At 33.0% G+C, this 20,208-nt stretch overlaps 1 protein-coding gene across 2 annotated transcripts in view; it reads right to left on the bottom strand.

Moving 5' to 3' along the window:
• Positions 1-20,208, bottom strand: part of LOC123673234 (putative mediator of RNA polymerase II transcription subunit 26) — a 44,869-nt gene that overhangs the window by 14,723 nt on the left and 9,938 nt on the right. Inside the window, exons 1-2 of one of the 2 annotated variants that reach the window (XM_045607703.1) lie at positions 7,701-7,780; positions 4,528-4,740 (exon numbers count right to left, since the gene is read on the bottom strand). In XM_045607703.1, coding sequence (XP_045463659.1) covers positions 4,528-4,740; positions 7,701-7,703 — 216 coding nt within the window. In that variant the 5' untranslated portion in view covers positions 7,704-7,780. Of the gene's footprint in view, positions 1-4,527; positions 4,741-7,700; positions 7,781-20,208 lie in introns of those variants that run through there. The other variant, XM_045607702.1, reaches the window with a different exon arrangement.

Here is a 20,208-nt window from a genome sequence, read left to right as displayed (position 1 = left end):
CGAATTGAATACAGAAATTCGAAATGAACAAAATGAAAACCTTAATTGCCCTGATATGAAACAAAAATAGAACTATTTTGACTGAGATTGAAATTTAGTATTTTCTTTTGTATTGGTATTTTTGCAATCAACCAACCAACCAATTTCTACAGGTTCTTGATTGTTTTATTGCATAACGACCTTAATGTCCATTGTGCCCTCCATCAAAACTGTTCCCAACACTGAACCATCTACTTTCAGTCCCAGAGTTCTATTGAACTCAAATAATTGGGATGGCTTCAAAGAGGTTACATCTTCATTCCTACACGTTGGCTAACAATGATGAGGCATTCTATAATCAGATTATTGAATTTTTTTTCTGCCACCCACAGAATCTGCACCGTCAGTTTCAGGTGACCTTATTCTTATTAGGTGTTTTCTTAGGCGACAATATCCTGTAAGAAAGCCACGAGGAGGTGTGTAGCATGTTCTTACTAAGATCCACAAACTTTCGTACTTGGTTACAGAGGACGTAGCTCTCGAACTTTTAATTCTGTTATTACTGGCACCTTCCATAGAATTTCTGAGTTGAATGAAACACTAAAGATGAATTGTGTTGAAAAGGTGTGCAAATTGCCTATATAGGTATAAAATATACTTATACATTATCATCTATTTGGACTGACTCGTCAACACCTGTGGTAGACTTCTAGATTTCCTTTGATGATTTACATGTAGTGGAAAGATTTAAAATAATATTTAAAATTTAAAAAAGAACGTCGTGTGGATGGCATTTTCCTATTGCTGATACATTGACCGGATAAATAGTTAATATCGTATGATATGATTACTTCATTGGAAATTTCACCTATTTTCATCAAGTATTTCCAAATGTTAGCCGTTTTATTTATTATTTAAAATTTAGTTATTGATAAGTTTAGTCCGATGACTACACTTCACCAAAATGTAGTGTTAATATTAAACTGCATTTGTTAGGATAAAATTCAATCTCATCTATTTGTTAGTGAAGCAATTAAACTAGACTGAAAAGTGCATAATAATCATTCGGTTTTTTTTAAGTAATCAATGAGTTTTATGCAAAAATCGTCGAAGGTAAAACTAATAGATAGTCATGTACTTTTATTTTGTGGTCGATATCTGAAGTTCCATAAATATAATGAAAAGATTTTTTCAAGTTCAGATTTCAATCAGCAAGTGTATCCAATAATTTCATGACCTTACTCAAAATGAAATAAACTAAAAAAGTTATTGCTCTTTTATAAAATGAACTTGAAATTAAAAAAAAAACATTATAACAATCCTCAATATTTGATGCAACATCAACATTTCTATCATTCTAACGATGAATTAATACTCAAATTTTTTCTAGTAATCATTTCATACATCAGAGATACGCCATTGGCTATATATAGCCTTATGTTGATGTCTACGATGGTGAAAGCGAGAGGCGCTTCTTCAGTTGCTGATGGAAGGATTTAGGTCATGCAAGCCGTTTCTCCATTCAAAGACGCCTACAACTTCATTTATTGTGCACTTCAAGAAGAACAAGACTTGAATCTCGAGAAACAGACAATAAAAATATAATTACCTATATCCAAATACAGAGAACTTTCGAAGAAAGTGTTGAGTTGTAAAGAAACTGATATTTTCGATGAAAAATATTATTGTGCCCAATGTTGGGCACAATTGTTGAGTAATTATTCTAATTTTTGAAATTCTTACAAGGTGATTGATTCATACGACTAGTCGTTCGAAAATATATATAGGTAGGTACCTATAACTGCCGAATAATAAGTTCATTATGAAAATTAAGAAGTAGATATCCATGGCGGTTCAAAGCACTTATAAGACATTTTCGCATCATAAAAACCGTGTCAAACGTTCGCGAGCTCACTCTTCGACCTCGTTTTTTTAAACACACTTTATAGGATTCACAGTTTCGAGAAGGTGCTATTTCGTATCAAGACAAGTTTTTTATCACAGAGGAGTTGTCGGAGAAATTATCGAAATCGACGAAATTCAGGGAGTCCTAGGTTTTTAACAACTTGGCGTGGAAATTTTATTTATTCCTTAATAAGAGTCAGATTAAAGGAGCTTTACAATCATCCAACGGAAAACCTTTTTTCATAAAACAGATTTTCCAAATTTTTTGAGATGAAAAATCTGTAGTAGTAGGCATCTGACAAGAATCCAGGACCCAGAGGTATAAGTTCATCTCTCAATTTTTCTGTTAGTGCGATCTTGTTGAAAGAATAACTGGTTATTTTTTCAAGCATAAAAACAAAAGTTAGATATTGCATTGAACTACTTTTTATTTACATATATGTATTCAACATTTTTTTTATCCCGACTCAGAAATTTGTTCGGATTTGTGAACGTTTTCTTACTGTTCGCAGCACCACTTCAGGCACAGCACTGTTTACTTTTTAATTAACAAGGAATGGTTGAATCGTTCCCATCAACCAAAAAATGGTTTTCCTGATGGCCCTGGACTCGAACTCTCTTCCTTGAGCTTATTGAGATACCCTACAAACATTTTTTTTTCGCTCGAATTCTGCATGTTGTGAGAGGTAAAGAATTAACAACCGTAAAACTATGTATATGCAAAAATTTCAAGAAAACGATATGCTTCGCTAAGATACGACATTAGTAGTTGTTTAGTTATGCACGAAAGATCAAATTGTCTCTAGGTAGAAAGGTTCCTGCATGTCCGAAGAGAAAATATTTTATTCCATTTTGTTTAAGGTCAATTATTAATTGTTTCAGTCCACAGAGTAGATCCATATTTTGTCCAAACCACAACCTTTCACGTTTGTCTCTGTTATCAATCCAACTGAATTATGTAAGTGATTTTTCATTGACATTCTGATGGTGCACAGTGTAAACAAGAAAGGAGTTGATTTCGTACGCTTTTAGTTGTGGGTTAACAACCTCAGGAAGTCATTACTAATTACCGAGAAAGTCTTATATAACGCAGTAGGATATACCGCATTGTGATGCGATTTCTTTGAATTGCACCGATGAAACTTTTATGGAGTTGATATACAAAACAAGTCCAATTACAGCAGATGATTTTATCGATACTATTTTCCATTTCTTTTTTTATTTTCGTTTATTTAATACAACTAAGCTGGTAGCCGAACTGCAGAGGGAGTAGATTTTTCATGACAATAAGAAACTAGCAAGGCAAGAACCGAAAGGTCTACGCGATTGATTTTTTTTCGATTATTCTTGGACTGTCGGTATGAATATTACGAGTACAAATGTTGCTTTCAATGCAATCATTATTTCAGGACTACTGATTAAATGAGAAAATTCAGACATTTCATATTGGCGTTCCTAAATTGACAGACTAACAGATTTCTCGAATCATTTTAAGAAAAAGGTCCCATAAACATAGGCCACCAAACGCTTCGTTTTAGAGGTAGTGGGTGTTAAGGATTGAGTTTTTTCAAGTTTTCTAATCATATCACATTTCCTTCACGAAGTATTCAACTACTATTAAGAATTAATACTGCAATTTAAAGTTTCCTTAATGTGATATGCTAATTTTAAATGCAAATCTACAGAAATCTTCTGGAATAGTGCCCGCTTCTTTCCTCCAGACCTTTTTTTGGTTGACCACTAGTAATTTGAAATAACGTGAAAAGAAACTTTGTTCCAGTATTATACTTTTTGATTTCTTGTAGTTTTGTCTGCTACCGATTCCGAAAAAAAATTCAAACGATTCTCTGGTGATCCTCAGGAAAATCTAAATTATTATAAAGTTCTAGTTAGTATAAATCAATCATAGATTTAGTACTTATTTACTCAATTTGTAGCAAAAATCAATGAGGATTCGATGAACTTGTATAATCATCATCACAAAAAAGTAGGACTACAAAAAACACCCTGAATCTCGAAAGCAAAGAATTTGCGGGTGCATGTTGATAGGACCTTTTTTCAATTATCAGACCATTTGAAATAAATATTCTTAAAAACGTCTTCATGCGTTTTTGTTCTACGGGTACATCGATCTATCATTTTTCCTATAAGTCCTATAATTTTCGAATTTAGTCACATGAGTTATGCCTATTATTTAAAAAGGTATTTCGAAAATATATCTTTATGGCCATATGTTTACATCAAGTCGTAACTAGGATGTCTAAAATACTGGTGTATTCTCTGATTAGATTTCTTTTAAGATAATTCTGGCTACTCTGCTGGCGCTATACAAAGGATTGACCAATCAACACCATCATTTTAAAATTTTATTTGTTCTGTAAAAAGACGTTGATGTTGTTATTATTGTTGATTTAACCTCAAAACACAACATTGATAGAAGGACGACGTGAGCGCCATAGAAAACGATGCGGAAATCAAGTGAAAACTGTGATCATGGACCAATACCATTAAAATCCAAGAAGGCTGGTGCCTTCAAAAGTCGCCACTTTAATTTTAAGGTTTTTCAAGAGTAAGTGAGCACACCACTGTATCAGACATCTTAGTCATAACATCATAGAATAAAATCCTCAATTTTTCTCTTACCTGTACAAGAGCTTCTGGCTGTAATGGAGGTTGGAATCTATCAGCTACCTCTCCAAGGAGTTCTATTTCTTGCTCCAATTGCTTGCATGAAGCGCTGGCTGTGATGTATGCAGAAGCCAACAGGAAGAATCCAAGGATGACAGAGCACATGACTACGGTGACAGCAATAATTTTGGCCACTTGAACAGAGGCGTACACATGTTTGACGTATGCCTGTAAGAAGAAATAATTCAAATTTCGAGTAAACTGTATACGATTTCTTTATAATGAAAGAATGGAATGATCCTGGTTGGTTACAGTTTTTGTTCGGAACCTAATCAACCATTAATTTTTATTTCATAGATTCATTTCGGCAATGGAGGTCATTAATCTCTAAACCATGCAAACAACCGTGTAAACCCAACCTTAGCTTCCCATCATGCTGTGTTTCTTTATTTGTCAGTGACAACTGTATAATCGTACCAATTTAGTCTTAAGAGATTTCTCCTCAAAGTTCAATCTTTATGATCTCTAGCTGAAGGTCTGAATCTAAAAACACCATTAAGGTACGACCACGTTTTCGCAAAGAAACAATACAAGGCTTCCTAGAACCATTAAATCCAAACATTCTCCCAGCACTTAATCTTCCTGAGCATCGACGACCTGAATTGAGGTTGAATTGAATTTCGCAATTCCATCAACTAGCGGAATTATATATTTAGTCAATAGTTGAATTATTCAAGTATTCGAAGTTTTGTTATCGATGCATCTCATATAACTCAAGGAGAGAATCTGAATCTTTATGGGATTATTTATAGCATGTTTCACATCGATTATCAATCCATTTGAATTTCAAATGCTTCATTTATTTATGTTTTGTTCGGAGTCAAAATACGAAACTGATATTATTATTTTGATAGTTCAAGGTAAACTGAAATCGACTTGAATATTTTACTGATGACAAAATGTGCATCAATTATTGTATGTTGGTGTTGGTCATTCAGGAGAGAAGTATATAAAAACTGAAAAGCATCATCATAAGTCGAGAAATTTTCAATAGGTACTATAAGATTTTCTAATTCATTTATATACTGAGATTGAATGAAAATTTTCTTCGAAAAAGTATACAAGGAAATATATCAGTTTCAAGAAAACACGCTTCTGATAACAAATAAATCAATCATCAAAACATTTTATTTACTATTTTCAATAATTCACTTAAGAACACGTCGTGAATTCCTTTTATGTTTTCTATTCACTGAGAACAGGAGGTAATTTGAAGTTTCATATGAGATACATATAAGATGTTTCGATTTTTCATAAATTGAAAGGTCTTCGGAAAAGTTAAACTTAATTTATTTGAATCAGATTTTGAGAGGGAATACTAGAAGAAACGGAGGTAAATACTGGTGAATTTTTGATAATCATTTAGAACTCCAATGGGTCCTCAATGTGCAACGATTCATTGATAACTTATTCGAACGTTAATATTGTGCTTATTCCGAATGGCATACCTTTTATTCAATTTTTTTTAGGTAGCAAATTTTATTATCTCTACCTTATGGGAAATATAGGGTAATCCACTTTGAATACGTCATCAATGAATTGTCTCATTACGAACAACACGTAGAGTTCTCAATGATAAGAAAAAAGATATCAGTAGTCACCTCCGTTTTTAAAGATCAAAATCTGATTCAAAAAAATTCATTCATTTCAAAGTTTTATATTTTTCTTAAGACTCTTCAATTTATAAAAAATCGAAATATCTCAAAAACTGTAAGTTTCAAGCAGTATTTCCAGACAAATTGAGAATGTAGATCTAATGGTGCCTAATGTTACTGTGTCGAAAAAAAAATCGAAAATTTCATTGCTTAATCCTAATAAGGCTTCACGTCAATGGTGAAACACCCTGTATATGTAATTCATTAAATCGAAAAATATTTAGTGAAAAATGGTTTTGATGAATCAATAAAATCCGTAAATTAACCATTATTACTGAATATACCCTTGACGATGTGATATAATCGTTTTGGTGTTTCACCTCCTGCCATATTATGGTCATTTCTATAGTAACATTCTTGGACGTTCGCCAAAAAAATGAGAGTCGAGCTCAGTGAAATGTCATTCAATTAACATAACGCAGTGCTTTGGTAAAAGTTATTGAAATTATTCTTTATTTAATCGTAACGAATACCAACTGGAGCATAGATAATATATTTCGATTATATGAACCCTTCAATCAACGTAGTTCGCGAAACATCACTCGAGCTGCGCTCTCGAGATGTATCGAGCACTACGTCTAGTGAATCGGTTTATAAGGAAATTAACTCAATTATGAGATATCTCCATTAAATTCAAAAAGGCTGGTCACTACAAAACACTAACGACATTTCAGCTGTTGTCGAATGGCAATAATATCTTCGTTTTAATTATTTAATTGATTCAGTCCTTACTTGGTGGAAAATCATATTGATTTGGTGAAAAATAAATGTAAACACTTACTACTTTTAATTATTTACGACAATTGTTTCGCCGTCTAAGCGGCTTCATCAGGGTTACATTGCAATGTACATTTATTTTTTACCAAATCAACTTCGTTTTAATGTTTTTGATGTCATTATTATAATTATAAGAATAATAATTATTAGAATGAAATGAAAACATATAAATCATAAAGGTCATTACCATTGCAAGAGGTCACGTGTCAGGTGAAATGGACCAATGAAAGAAGAAGGAATTACAACGGATTTAAGCAGATTCAAAAACCTAGTCAAATCAGACATCAACTACAACTTCTGATACCAAATGTTGTTTCAACTTAGATTTCAATAGGCACATAATTTACATCATTCTTGAAAATACTATAAAGTTTATTTATACATAATTTGGAAAAAAATTTCCACGGAATTATAGGTCTAAAAAATTTATTCAAAACAATGAGAAAATTTCCACAAACTTGACCTTCAACAACGAAATTTTAATACCATTAATTGGAGCTAATAAAAAGAGGTGGAAAATTGTTTCGAATTCTGACATAACCATGTAAAAAATCATGAACTGCTTTATTGTTTTGCTTGTGCGATTTCTCACTTCCAAATGATTCTATATTTACACTCATTAATTTCATTTGAAAATCTCTGAAGCTGAACAGGAAATGAGACCTTGAGTCAAACGTATTATATTATTCCATTTACCATGTGAGTAAGGAACAGAGGCCACTTCACTTATTAAATTACGTTCTAGAAGGATCTACAATCAACCGCGACCATTTTGCCAACTGGTACCTGGTACAGGAGAGATACTTTGGCGAGAGTAGGAGTAGATACCTACTTTCAGTACCCACATGAATAATATGGAATGACTAACAATCGATATCAATATCATTTTCGAGCAGAATATTTTACAATGAAAGAATTCTCCTTAGACTTTATTGGATACATTTTCTGCGTGGTTGTTTCGAGAAAGAGGCTACTCTGTCAACTATAGTCCACTATGACTCAATTCTTTTCATGTTTCAATACACTTGCATGATAAACTCTCTTGTTATCTTTTGTGCTCTTTCATTCTTTGTAGAACCTTTTTATAGTCACTTTTCAATGGAACCGTCAAAAATTTGTTGGAAGATTCTAAATTAGGTACTTTTTCTGGAAAATTCTGCTCCCTATCCATAATGTATCAGGTGTCCAAATTTAGGGTCGGCGTGAAACAGTGAAGCGACAGATTCAGGCGTCTCTATTTGAGGGGCGGCAGTTCAGCACAGATTGCTGGCCGTCTTTTTACATTTCAACTTTGATTTTTAAAAACAGCGTAAGTTTATTCCGCTCCGCTGCGTTTGTCCACATTCACTCAAATATAAATTTCCAACCGGCCTTTACTAAACCACACTGTACACACATGGTAGCCCAGTCAATATAAACGGAATTCCTTATTACCCTCATTGAAAGAGGGATAAAATCATTATATATTTTACAAAAACGAAAAAACAACACAACTTTCGCCTTTGAATGATTTGGGAGCCGATACATATTCAACCTATGGAAAATTCCTACGATTTTGCATTCGAAACTAGTTTCTGTTACATGTTTGTAATACCAATTAGTTTTCGGAATAATATTGAAACTTAGCATGCCCTACCGCCCTTTGTATCTTGCGGTAATTCATATTATGGCCTGAAATACAATTTGCGCTCGAATATTCCGAAATCGGTGATCAAAAATTTCTCAAAAGTGTTTACGAAACTTCATCTAAATTCGATAGAATTAGAAGTAAAATTGAATTTCATTTAGCATAAAACAACAATATGTTTTGCCCTACAACCTGCAACTCTATTAAAGGTGAAAGATTCTAAATTAACTATTAATAATAGTTTTTAGGTATATATGTATAATATATTATATGATTTTTTATAAGAGTTGTGTATTCTGTTATACAAGACGGAATAACAATTCAGTTTCACCTCAAAACTCTAAAGTTTTGGAATCAATTTACCTAAGTATTACCCATAATTAATAATATAATATTGAAATTTATTTTAAATCTCTCATTTCATTTGGGTTCGCATAAACGTAATATTCATTCTAATTAGCATAGGTTCATCTAAACGCATCAATAGCAAAAGTTGCAGATTTCTCAAAGAGAACTCTATGCAAAATCGGGACGTGCATCTTCACTTTCACTAACTTTCAAACTAGGAAACGTCACTGCATATAATAACGATGCAGTTGTGAATAGTTGGTTTTGAGGACCGTCATGTAACTTACAGTGAAATATGTTTCAGCTTTGAATGATAATGGGGATTGAAGATTTCATTAGGTATTTTAGAAACTAGACAGGCGTTTGCTAGTTTTAGATAGTCTCACGGACAATGATGCACCTGCAAGTTTTATATTGATGTCTTTATAAGTCGCAAACGGTACATAAGTACCTACTGTTACCACGCAAATTCATCATGAACTAAAGTTTACTGTTTCCAATGCAACCTTAATCGTTAAATCAAAGTTGACGTCAAAATAGATCCTATTGAACGAATATTGTATTAGTATTTTGGAAAATCAAATAAAAAAATTTCATTTTACTACCACAAATAAGGGACCATATTTGGTTAACCTATTTCTTCGATCTCCTCTATTCCGTGTTGGACACTGGTCTTTAGAAGGGCTATTCATTTGTATGCCAATCCTCTCTACTGGGGATAAGTGAGAGATAGTTTTGATTGTGACTATTTGATGCAAACATTAGGTCTATGGCACAATGGACTCATCTATAAGTTGATCAAAGCAGACATACTAACAATAATAATAACACTAGTCAAACCAATTGAATCTTACCTAGAACACAGAAAATTACACGTAAATGTGAACGGAAAATCATCAGTGTTAAAAAATATAGAAGCTGGAGTGCCGAAGGGATACTAGGACCAATCCCATTCAACATTTACACAGTAGATATACCTAAAGACTCAAACACAACCATTGTACTTAACTTAGATTACACAGTAACACTCTTTGTTTTGGCAGAACAGAAAGAAGTGTACTTGTAAAACTCCAAAACAAATTAGCATCTTAAAGGATGGTATCGTAAATGAAAAATAAAAATCAACCAAACTAAATGTCATGCGATTATATTGCAATACAAAAGAAGAGAAACAAAAACCGAAATTAAACATTAAAAGCAACGAACAAGAAGCAGCATTATTATTATTATTTGAACTGGGGTCGTTTTGCTTCGGTAAGCCTTCCGGGAACTGCGACCATGCAGATCTTTTGTTCACTACCCTACTCATTCATAGAAACCCAGGGAGGTCGTCAACGACGTTAATAAAATTGACAACCTCCCTAGGAGCCTTTGCCATTACCTCTCTGGTATCCAGGACCGGCTTGCCCATGTGAATGGTTCTTAGGCCAGCCAGCTCTGGACACTTGTATATCAAGTATTCAGCCGTTTCTACTTCCGATCCACAGAGCCTGCAAATTTCGTCTGCTGACTTACCTATACGGTACAAATGATGTTTGTACCGACAGTGCCCCGTCAGCAGTCCCACCATCACCCGAAGCTCCGCTCGTGACAGCTTCAGGAGTTTTCTGGTGTAAGTAGGTGAAATCTTCACGAATTTCTTCTTCTCCTATCACACAGAAAGGCTCAGGTCCAGCAGGTCTTAACCTTGATGCATTTTTTGCAAGCTCGTCCGCTCTCTCATTTCCTTCAACCCCACAGTGCCCTGATACCCATAGTAGAGTCACCTTATTTCCTCTGGCCAGTTGCTTTATGGTGTTACGGCACTCCCAAGTCAGCAGAGACCCCTGACAGCACGATTCCAGGGATCTCAGCGTGGTTTGGCTGTCCGTGGTGATGTAGATATGCGCCCCTTCGAGGTTCATTTTGAGACACTCCTGGGCCCATACATAAACAGCCATTATCTCGGTCTGTAGAATCGAGGGCTCACTTCCCAGGGCTTTAGAGATCCTCAGTCTAGGTCCATATATCCCAATGCCGGTGCCCTTCTCTGTTTTTGATTCATCTGTAAACCATATGGATGACTTTTTGTCCAGACGATTTATGAAACTTATTGCACTATGACGGTCATTTATAACCGTTTCAAAGGGCGTTTCAAAATCGTAGGTGGTTGGCATAAAGAAGCAGCATGAAAAAGCAAGGTCAAATACTCAAATATTTTGAAATGATCATGGAAAAAAATCTTAATTTCAACCTACACATTTAAAAGGAAGTTATGAAAGCAAGAAAAATCGAAAACAACATCTACTCCTTAATAAGCAGAAAGAGCAAATTAGACAAACGACTTGTGAGAATTTATAAATCAATAATGAAGCGAAATACTAGGTACTAATGAACCAAAACAAAAGATAATACTTGAAAGAAAACAGAACAAGACATTGTGAAAGGAATCGACACAAGGGGGTTCACCAGAATTGAAGAATAATAACTAGTACCTAAACTCCGCGATTAGAAGAATCCATAATCTACCTAGCTAAAAAAGCCTATGAACCATCAAAAGTGTGGTATAAGAGAAGCAACTGACTTTCAAGAACGAGAAAAATTAAGAATCAAAAGACCAAAAACCAGAACAACGGAATACTTAGATGAAACAATCAATCAATTATTATTTGAAAGAAAAACAACAACGTCAAATTATCAATAATTTGAAATCATAGATATCTCCGAAAGGAAATATGCAGAATGGCAGCGAATGAACTAACATTCTAGTTTGAAAATCTATTGAAACTGATAAACATGAGATCTGGAGCAATTTTAGGATATTTTGCAGCATAAGGTCATTCAATAACCTGGAGCTTCTTATCTCTACAGCTTTAGTTGTGGAAAGAATGTAATGTAGTCCGTTAACTTTCTTCTGCAAATGGTGAACAATGAGAGCATTTAATAGATCTTCCATAGTTATCGCAGAGGATGTACGAGAAGGAATCTTGGTAAATAGGCCGGCTTGGAACTCTAAGCGAGTGGATTTATGTTGCTACTAATATGCTTTCTTTCTCCACTACTTAACTAACTGAAAATTGAGGATCTTCATCTTTCATCGAGTGATAGTTCCTATAGACGTTTTAAAATTTGCTAATGTGGTAGGAGATCTCCTTGGAAAGAAGATCAAACTGGCCGTTTTACAATATATGTGAAACTGTGGGAAGGTATATATAGTATCATTACTATACGATTCTATGTTTGCAGTATATTTGTCTGATTTCAAGCATCTGTTAAATTATTATTTCTCATTAATAATAATTTTTTTTATTCTTTCTTCTAGATATGATGTATAATTCTGCCAATTCTACGTAACAATGGACCAAATATCCAATCGAAAGAGAATTTTCGAATCAAGATTTGAGTAAAAATATTTGGTTTTTCCCGAATGTATTGGTTTTATCCAAAAATTAGGATGAATGTGTCCTTCAAGCAAATACCGAAATAATAAAAGAATGAAAGTTTTTAATTAGGTATCTTGGATCTCATGGAGGAAACACTATTGTGTCTGTCTCCATATTGATATCAATTAGACGTTCAACACGAATTTATTTTCTCCCCATTTTCAGAATTTTCGATGAACACTTTTATTATTTCCAGAGCAACAGATTCACAGGTATTGCATATTTCATATCAATTTCTTGTTGCACTTTCGATATATCATTAGGAAACAATTCAATTGTTACACTTACTTGTCGCACTATAGTCATTGTTAATTAGTTTGATTGTTTTCATTCGTGTGAAACTGTCAGTTTAGAGAACAATAAAACATTTTAGTGAGCAAGAATATACATGGATTGCAAGGTAATCTGTTCTTATTGTTCTGACCATCCAGTTTCCTCCAATTGTATCAGAAAATTATCGTTTTCGATTCCCTGTTTTTCGAGAAATATATCTATTACATTTACTGTGATACCAGTTTTTCGAATTGTTTAATGGATATGATTAAAAATATATTCGTATTGGATTTAATAATTTTATATATAAAAATTTTTAATTTTCAACCTTTAAACCTTTCATTAGAGTCAACAAATAATTTTTATTTTCAGAATAAACTTGTGAGAGTTGCAGATAAATATTTATATGTATTTTCAGATTTTCGAATTTAAAATGCATTCATTTATTCATTCATGCAATTATTCATTGCGGAATATTGTTCTAAGGATGAGAGTTTTTGTAAAATATTCAAATTCATGGAAGAATTTGCTGAAATAGGAATATGATGATGTATCAATTAGTTCAATATTTCCAATGATAAACTCTTCCGAGTATGTCAAACCTTAAGGTTTGATATGGCGAATACAAGAAATTGCCCTCTGTCCACAATTTTTCAATAAACAAATATCATTGATAAGCTTCGGATGAATATGTATTTTATTGTGTATGTATGTATGCTATTTTTTTTTAATTTAATTTTACATTGATTTCCGAAGCTATTTTGAAATTGGAGACTTTCTTTAGAAGCACCATACAAATCACAAACATACAAGTAAGTTGAATAATAATAGTTCTGCGAGGAAAAATGTCCTCTATTTCAGATAAAAATACTCTAAATCATTTTTTAAATATTTGCAGGATCTTAAAAAATAAGAAAACGGCTGTTATTCCCAGTAACTCGAATCATATTGACAAAGATGAATTATTAATTCTCTCCTATTGTATCATGTGACGTGGAACGATGTTTCTAAGAATTTAAAAATATTTTAGGTTATAAGAGGGGTAAATTTATAATTGTTACATCCTGTCATAGTGAAGTGAACTCGTAAAAATTGATAATTTTATTGTAAATAGAACAATATAAGCTTTCCGAAATGATTTATTCAAATCTAATAAACAATATTTTAATGCATATTTTTAATATTTCAATGCAAATTTTCTCGAATATTATGTACTTTTTTAATGCAAATTGATCCGAAGCTAATCATTGCTATACAGCAATGAAACCTCTGAAGATAGGAAGATACCTATAGCAATTATTGGCGAAACGTCAGGTGAAAAACTGACTAGCCCCGAAATATTATATTACTCAGTAACTTCAAGTTGTTACTGTCGAAATAATAATTGGAGGTAATTCACCAAATAATTGTTTTATTAATCGGTGAAATCTTTCAATTGTTTGCACAAATAAAAACATTAAATTTCACATTTTATGATAACAATATTAACCACTCGAAAATGAACTAAATATGGACCGGTTGGCTTCAATATCTTTCAACGCTGGTTAGGATACTTTTCATTCGAGTCACGGATTGGGATTTTAAAGTTAAATATCGTGAAATAGAAAGTTTGGATATGGAGTTCGTTAACACTTCTAGACAGTGGCGGATGTCGAAATAATGATCGGTGGTTGTAACTCATATAAATAAATACAAATATGAATGTAGGTGAAAAAAGGTTCAATATTTATGCATATCTTATTGTATCAGTTTAAGGTAGTCTACCTACGATAAATAATAATATTGATATCGATATATACGGTGAGTTTTTCACCCCCGTTCATTTGAGATGCTACTCATTTGAAATGAACAAATTTTGAATAAATATCCAAGGTTCCCAATAGATAAAATAACAATCTGAGCTACTAAAAAAACTAGCGATAATAGTATATTATGATGAAAACTTATAGTAAATTGGCCTTCAATCGTTCAAAACAGTTTACAAATGCTTTAAAGGCGCATACACTATTTTTACTTGCTTGTACAATCGAGTTTTTGCCAAATGTCTGTAAATTAAGATTGTTTGGAGAAGATTGAAGAATCATCTGAAATTAGTAACTTCGACTGACTGATGAAGTATTTGACGAAAAATTAAATCTATCCGTTCGGCCGATATGTACGCGATAAATCTCGGAAATGTTCAGGTTAGGTTCATGGTCCGAAGCAAGCTTTAAAACAAGAAATATTAAAATATGGATATTTCGCACGGCTTATAATTCGTGATACAAGAATAATGATGCAGGTATATTTGAAAGTAATTTTACAAGTTGAACTTATTCTTTCCCCCTTTCAGAATATTACAAATAAAGTGACAAAGACGTTCCCGTTTAAGACGTTAAGGGTGTAGATCAAATAAGAAACAAAAAAATTGCTACAGAACTTGGCATCGCAACTTATACAATGAGAATGGTGTTAAAAAGTATAGACTTGATATTGAAAACAAAGTCGGAGGAACCAAACAACAAAAACCAAAAAATTAACAAAGCATGAGGATTTGAAGAAAGTGTAAGTGGAATGGTTCGGATTTTCAGACGATAAATACCACTGACAGCATAGCAACAGAAACTGTGTGGAAAATCTCCAAAATTTTCCCGATTACGCGAGAGTAGATGACGCCACCATCGACTCTGTGGGGAGTGATAGAGAAGAAAATGACTCGGAAGACAAAGACGATTATTCTCCAACACCTACAGTTTCTACTAGCTTGCAGATCATGGGCTAGCTCAGAAAAGATATTTCCGCCTTGGAAAACGCAAAAGACGTGTTATGTTACTTTAACAGAATTGACAACTTCCTTTCACACGCTAACAATTAAGAACCTCAAGGTACCCTTGGTAGGTTTCTCTCTGCTCAGTGGGTGAACAGTATATATGCATATTATGCATTTTAATGAATTTTACGTTCAAATTGCAATCATTCTTTTCGAGCATTTTGAGCATTTTTACTTTTCTGGGTGAATCGCTTTTCCTAAACGTACTCTTTTGTGTCGGTCCCTTGAAGAGCGTCTTAACGAAGTTTTACTCATCATTGAAAATAAGTGAGCAGCATCGTATATACATACATTCATATAATCATACGTTTGAAAACAAAACTCTCAAATATTCGTTTCTCATATTTTTCACACTTGAAAGTCTTCAGTTTAAAAGCCTAAGAGGAGCTTGAATAAATATGTTACTATCCAAGCACAGTAACTTCCAGATGACAATAGATTCATATATAAGTTCAGATATTCGTAAATACCTATGGAAGAAACTAATGAACCATGGACGGTGTAAAATTGTGTTCTGTTTGTAAGTTGAATATTTTTTTGTATATTGTTTCATCGAATTTTTCATTCTCATCAAAAAATTAGAATCGGGGTTTGTTACGATGCCAGATAGCAAAATATCCCCTGGAAAGTTATCTGATATTCATCGATCAGTTGCTAAAACTTTCTTGGTTCTTACTGTTAGAGAAGTGTACTTGAAACCTCAATGATAATAATGTAGAATACATTCACCGTATTATATGGCTTCTAATATTCTTCACACTTCCTTCTCACCATTGTTTATTGTTGACTTCATGCCATGAACGTGCTTGAAAATATAAAATGTGACATATTTTTTTCATGAGAGGTCAACGACGTCTAACCATCGAGATGAGCTTCCACTTCTACAAGAAATTATATGCGCTTTTAATGATAATGACATAATTTCCGACCTAACGAAATTGAGGATATTTCATTTGCCACATTCAAAATAATGCAAATATACACATCGGAAAAATTAGGGAAACGGACAAAATCACAATGAAGTTTATAGTTCATTTTTTCTTGAACTCTTTGATCTATTTGAGTAATTTTTTGGTTTAATAGAAGTTGTTCCTTGACTCGATGAAAACATTTCATTAATATGATTAACGTATTTTCATCGTATTAATTTGCTGTTCTGTTGAAAAATAATAACTAAATTCATCAATACAACATTTTCATGAAATTTATGTTCACTTTTGGTGCAACGCATCAATTGAAATTAACTTTGAGATTTCAACCATTTATTTCTTGTTCAACAACGGTACCATATGCAATACTGTAATTTCTCTCAAAATTGGGTTATCACAATAAATAAAAGAGGAAATGTTCAGAAAAATGTAGGCATCTGTCAATAATTCACTCTACAGGATGTTCAGAATGAAATCTTAGCTTTAATTTTTTTTGTGTAACAAAATGGTAAGTAACTGAGAACAGCATCTGAACAGTTATGTCCTTGATGAATCAAGTTACAGAGAAAAAATTAATTGCTAAAATCAACCGAATGGTTCACGAGAAAACTTCGTTTGAATTTTGTCCTATCTATTTTGGCGTGTGCAAAAGCGTAACTAGGAAGGTTAAATGGGGACATAACTCCCTATTGATTCAGAGAAATGAAAAAAATGCAAGAACCAATTAAAAAGAAAACAAAAATCCATAAAAGATTTTGTTTTTCCAAAGTGGGGTAACCCCTCTCCATGAGTCAACTCTAGTTGAGCCAATGGGCGTGTATATAAAACAATGTTCGAACCCAGGCTTATTCATTCCTTAATCTGAGTGACAAAATTAATAAATTAATAAGTTACAAACTAAAAAGGGGAAGTCGTTGAGAAATACTCGGTATTATCGTAAAAACAAATGTTCTAAATTTTATGAGTATCTATTTATTCTCTGTTTCTTTACATTTGTTAGAAACTTTATTCTGTTACTCATTTTTCCTATTATTTCGTGTTATTGTAATAAATGAACGGTTTTTCATAATTGTTTACTGCCTCCCCATTGTAAGCTCCCAAGCCTCACAAGAAGCTAAAAAATATCCAAAATGTAAATGTACCGTTTTGTTTTTTTGTCCGGGATTGAATTATTTTGATTTATAAATGATATTCTGTTGCAGATATCATACAGGGTTATTTCATTGGTAAACGGAAAAACTTCAACAGCCAATAGAGGACACCCAGGTGGTTCTAGATATATCCCATTTATTGGGTTTGACTGCCTTGGTTACAGACATACTAGGTGATTAATGAATTTTGCTCATTTCATTCCAAGGTGATAACAAGTCTATTTGGCACACATATTTCTTATTTAAATCATAAATGAATTAATGATCACAAGGAAAATCCAGGTCTGGATTAACAGAAAATTATGAAACGATTGTGTCCTTGAAATAACAGCCTGTATATCGAAATTTTGAAAATCTGTTTCTATATTTGAAAAAAACTGAAGGTAGTCGCGTTATTGAAATTTCCGCAGAAATAATTCTGCTGCACCAATTTTCAACTTGAAAGTGAATTTTCGAGAAATCAAAAAGTGCGGTTATGGGTCACTTCTGGTAATGAATTATTGAAATTATCGATTTCCTGGTTATTTTAAATCACTCACTATTATCAGTTTTTCTCTTTATAAATTCAGACCAAACCATTGTGTAGTTACCAGGAAGATACACCAACATTAAAGAATAAAAATTGAATAAAACAAAAAGATACCAAATTAATGGTGAACGAACTACATGAACTACTCAAAATGTGCTCCATTTGAATACATTTTTTGCTCTCGTTTGAAAATATTTCGAACTGACTTGCGATTTACATTGGGGTTGTTTTTCATCTCCTCGCTTACTTCTTGTATTCTTGAAATTAGCTGATCCCGAGTATCTATTTCAGTAGACTGTACCACAGTTGTAGATAACCCCAGACATTATAATCTATAGAATTAAAACAGGTGATTTGGAAGCCCAGTTGTGAGAGCCTCCACGACCAATCGATAAATTTCCAAAATCATCGTTCAAAAAGTCTCTAATGAAGCCTTTCATGATCTTATTATTTTCATTCATTTCAATAAAATATTGAAGGGATCAGTTTTAAATCATGAACATTGAGTTTGCCAATTTTTCTTCTTTTAATTACAAATTTGTGTATCATCCTGCTAATTATACAATGGGTTGGTCTGAAGGAAAAAAAAGGAAGCTAATGTATTTAATAATAGTTAATAACCAATAGTTTCAATAGTATATTACCAAAAGTGACTTATAACCACTTTTTGATATCCAATTCCAAGGTGAAAATTTGGTATATCAAAATTGTCTCGCGAGAATTTCAATTGAGCGACTCAGTCCTGTTTTTTGTTCTCTTTTCAAATCTAAAAACGGATTTTCAAAATTTCGATATACATTAATTTTTTGGGGTTAATTTTTTGGTAATCAGGAACTGAATTTTCCATGTGATCATTAGGTAATTCATTTTATCTTTGAATAAGAAAGATATGTGACAAAAATAAAAAAAATATGCTGGGTGGTTCGCTTATTATGACCTCGGAAAGAAATGAGTGAAATTCATGAATCACCATGTATCTCGGTAACCAAGGCGGTCCAGACCCAATAAATGGGGTACAACCAGAACCACCTCGGTGAACCATATTCACTGTTTTAGTTTTTTCGTTTACCAAAGAAGCACCCTGTGTAAATACATATATGTTTTCATGGCAAATCACTGACCAGGATGTTTTGGAAAAATTACATCAATACCTATTCGAACAATCCTGCAAACCTCCTGACCTTACGTCAGTGCTTTTCTCATTTTTATCATTTGCATTTCAAATTTCAAACATTCTGAATTGTTAACAGTAAATTAATAATAAAAATTTTCTATTTGGATGACTGCATGGTCTATTATTGAAAATAATAAAGCAATATGATAAGCAGTAAACTTATTCTACCGGTGGTGAAAACCAGTGAACTTTGCGAATGTTATCGAATACCTATGGATGTTTCGACAGTGAGGAGTGAAAGTGTCATACGCAGTCAACATGCCATTTGAGCAATGACGACCTGGATTTCATTATCTATCAGTCGTCAAATGGAGCGAACAATGGTTATGGACATGGATTCAGCCATCAATTAGACTAATGCTACAGATGAACTCATTATTCCTACTAAAGGTACGCTTTGATTGAAAATCAACGGATGCGTATAAAATTAATCAGTAATGAAACGACTGAACTCTAACTAGAAAAACGCATCACATGTTGACCTGGTTTTGCTGGTGTACTAGTTCAGTATTAATGTAGGGATTATTTGCTTTGTCATTTCCTTTATCTGGATGCTTTAAAATATATTTCTCTATTTCAGTATCGTAATGAATTCATTACAGTTCTGAAAACAGTGCTGTAATGAACTCATTACCACATTGTTTTCGGTTATATTTTTCGTTTTGTGGTTGTCAACACAGACTTCCGATCCTATGAAAAGTCACTTCTGTACAAAAACTATGTGGTATTATACTGGACGATTAAAAACCGCACAGTAATAGACCAATTGAAACAGGAAAACTCGTTACTATGGAAACGCCGGAAATATTATAGTATCCACGAAGGCCATTTTGAAATCAATCAATTCAACTTAACGTTCCAATCTCAGAGTAATAAACATAGATAGAGGAAGCGTATGTCATTTTCAGTGAGCAAATTTTATCCCCAACATGAACTATCAAA

The sequence above is a fragment of the Harmonia axyridis genome, chromosome 2 (genome assembly GCF_914767665.1).
Source record: "Harmonia axyridis chromosome 2, icHarAxyr1.1, whole genome shotgun sequence".
In the NCBI taxonomy this organism is placed as follows: domain Eukaryota; kingdom Metazoa; phylum Arthropoda; class Insecta; order Coleoptera; family Coccinellidae; genus Harmonia; species Harmonia axyridis.
The sequence above is the reverse complement of the archived record's forward strand: the minus strand, read 5'-3'. Positions and strand labels throughout refer to the sequence as shown.